Source organism: Lupinus angustifolius, chromosome LG01 (assembly GCF_001865875.1).
Source record: "Lupinus angustifolius cultivar Tanjil chromosome LG01, LupAngTanjil_v1.0, whole genome shotgun sequence".
Classification (NCBI taxonomy): Eukaryota; Viridiplantae; Streptophyta; class Magnoliopsida; order Fabales; family Fabaceae; genus Lupinus; species Lupinus angustifolius.
In genome coordinates, this window is record NC_032009.1 from 29,378,538 (window position 1) to 29,381,696 (window position 3,159).

At 34.1% G+C, this 3,159-nt stretch overlaps 1 protein-coding gene across 1 annotated transcript; it reads left to right on the plus strand.

Moving 5' to 3' along the window:
* LOC109359805 (protein UNUSUAL FLORAL ORGANS-like) lies at window positions 1,115-2,888 on the plus strand. The gene has a single exon (XM_019604502.1). The coding sequence runs from the start codon at window positions 1,582-1,584 to the stop codon at window positions 2,863-2,865; it is 1,284 nt and encodes a 427-aa protein (XP_019460047.1). The 5' UTR covers window positions 1,115-1,581; the 3' UTR covers window positions 2,866-2,888.

Sequence of the window (3,159 nt, forward strand, 5' to 3'; positions counted from 1 at the left end):
AGATCCTTTCATAATTGGGTCAAGCTAAATGAACGGATATGATTGGTTCCTTTTCACTCCTGGTAGCTACTTTCCTAGTCCTTGCTCTCTGCAAAATAAGTGTTGGTGAGATTGGTCATTGGACACTCTAATAAGCATATATAAAATTTGAAACTGCTTGTGAACTTTATGGTGAAATTAATGTGGTGCCCATTATTATTTTATTTGATGACTTTTGTTAACGACTAAGTTGATGGTGTTTTTATATTTATAAAACTAAGTTGGTATCACACAAAAATATAATTATGACGACGTTAAATTAAGAGATTAACTCATTCTCAAAGCATCTTTGGCTCCATCAATCTAGGGCAAAGAAAACATTGGTGTGTCAACTCTGCTATATGAAGGATTAATTTTTCACCATAAAGGAATTTATTTAATCACAATTTTATTTAAATAATTATTTTGTGATTGTTGTATTTGGTTTTCGAAAGAAAAAGTTGAAAAAAGAAAAAGAAAATAGAGATTAAGATGATTTTTTAGTTTTTTGATAAGATAGAAAATGTGTGAAGAAAGTAAAGAAGAAATCATATATTATTATTATTAAGACACACATTGACCATGTGTGAGTCTGCTTATTAGGAAATTAGTGATATCCTTGCTAACATGAATTTCTTAAAAAGTACAAGGAGTTATGAGTTAATAACGTGAAAACTTGTTTCTAATATTCTTCATCCAAGAAAGCAAAAAGTATGAGTCCACTATTTTTTTCCTATACTAAATCCAACTAAATTAAAAAAAAGTAAAAATTTAATATGTATATTTTTGGAGTGTAATTATATTTTATACTGTCAACATATCATTTCTCATTCATATTTTAGTTATTATTGATTATCAAACAAAAATAATCTAAATCAATGGTAATATATGTTATCAATGTAATAAACTTTATATATGGTGCACATATATTAAACTAAAAAAGTAATAGCATATAAAATATAAAATAAACATCATTTGATATCTTTACTTTGATGTACGCCAAAATGAAAAAAAAAACATAATTCAATAAAGCCCCACTTGGATCTTATATAAACACTTGCCCCAGTCCCCACCAAGTGCCACACACAAACCCAATGATTTCTTTACTTTACATGAGTAACAAAAGCCACCTCCTAAGAGCACCTATGTTTTAGTGAATTCATTATTTTCTTTCACTACTTTGGAAACTCGTCCTTTGTTCCATTTCTAGTTGTGTTCTTTCACCCTCTCTTCTTCCAAATCCATCTTCCACCCCACCAATTCCATAAACTACCACTGAAAATGAGGAACAGAAAGAACAACAACAACTACCACTACTTTTCCAAAAATTACCTTTAGCTACACTTGCCTTTTTTTCCTCTTAGTTTGTTCCAAAAACCATAAACAATGCAGCCAAAGAAGAATAATGTATAACATTAAAGGCAAGCTTAGCTAGTACACACAACCCTCTAGCTAGATTTCCCATTTCTCCAAAATTTCTTTGTCTAGTTTCCACACTGAAAAAAGGGAAGAAAACCCTTATAACTTTATCTATCTTGAGCAAACTACATCACATATTTTTAAATGGAAGGTTTTCACCCTTCTATGACTTCTCCCTTTGCTTACACATTCACTCTCAGTGGTGATAATAGTGTTAGCAATCTTACTACTGCTACTACCAGCACTTTCAACACTACTTGGTTGAACAGCAGAATATGGAGCAAACTCCCTCAAAGGCTCATTGATAGAATCATAGCTTTTCTTCCTCTACCAGCTTTTTTCAGAGCCCGTTGTGTATGTAAAAGATGGTATGGTCTTCTCTTTAACAACAACTTTCTTGAACTTTACCTCCAAGTCTCACCACAAAGACATTGGTTCATTTTCTTCAAGAATAAAACCCGCAAAAGTTACATCTACAAGAACAACAATGGTGGCAGTGGTGCTGGTTCTTCATGTGAAGGGTACTTGTTTGATCCTTATGAAATGTCATGGTATAGGATTTCCTTTGCTTTGGTTCCATCTGGTTTTTCACCAGCTTCTTCTTCTGCTGGTTTACTTTGTTGGGTTTCTGATGAAGCTGGTCCAAAAACAATGCTTCTTTGCAACCCAATACTTGGTTCTCTAACTCAGTTACTACCTCCAACTTTAAGGCCAAGGCTTTTCCCTTCTATTGGTTTAACCATTACTCCAACTTGCATTGATGTTACTGTTGCTGGTGATGACATGATATCTCCTTATGCTGTGAAGAATCTAACATCTGAAACTTTTCACATTGATGGAGGTGGGTTTTATTCCATTTGGGGAACAACATGTTCTCTTCCAAGGCTTTGTAGCCTTGAATCTGGTAGAATGGTTCATGCAGAAGGGAAGTTTTACTGCATGAATTGCAGCCCTTTCAGTGTTTTGGCTTATGATATTTCATCAAACACTTGGATCAAAATCCAAGCCCCAATGAGGAGGTTTCTAAGATCTCCTAGCTTGGTTGAGTGTGAAGGGAAATTGCTTCTAGTTGCTGCTGTTGAAAAGAGTAAGCTGAATGTACCAAAGAGTTTGAGGGTGTGGAGTTTGCAGGGTTGTGGAACAATGTGGGTTGAGTCAGAAAGAATGCCACAACAGCTTTATGTTCAGTTTTCTGAGCTTGAAGCTGGGAATGGGTTTGAATGTGTAGGAAATGGTGAGTTTATTGTTATTATGATAAAGGGAACAGAGAAGGCATTGCTGTTTGATATATCTAGGAAAAGGTGGCAGTGGATTCCACCATGTCCTTATATTGCTACTGATGGGTTTGAGTTGCATGGTTTTGCTTATGAGCCTAGACTTGCTACCCCTGTAACTGGTCTGCTTGATCAATTGGCAATGCCATTTTAGGATCTGTTTACGAGTAGGTTTTGAAGAGAATAAAAGACTTTAATATCATTAAGTATATTTATGAAATGACTTTAAAATATTCTACTTCCCTTCTATTTCCTTTTAATTTATTTTCTTCAAAATCCAAGTCGTAGATGGTGTTTGAAAGGGTAAATCAAATGGTCAATTATATGCATATACTTTTGGTAAGGTAAGGTAAGGTAATCTCTATGAATATTGTGCCTCCTAGCTAGGAGTATGAAAATGAAGTGTTAGCAACTCTCTGTACTTTGTAGTATTAATGAATTACTACAC

Bases quoted from the DNA above. Each gene is read 5' to 3' on its own strand.
- LOC109359805 (XM_019604502.1), top strand. From the start codon at position 1,582: ATGGAAGGTTTTCACCCTTCTATGACTTCTCCCTTTGCTTACACATTC.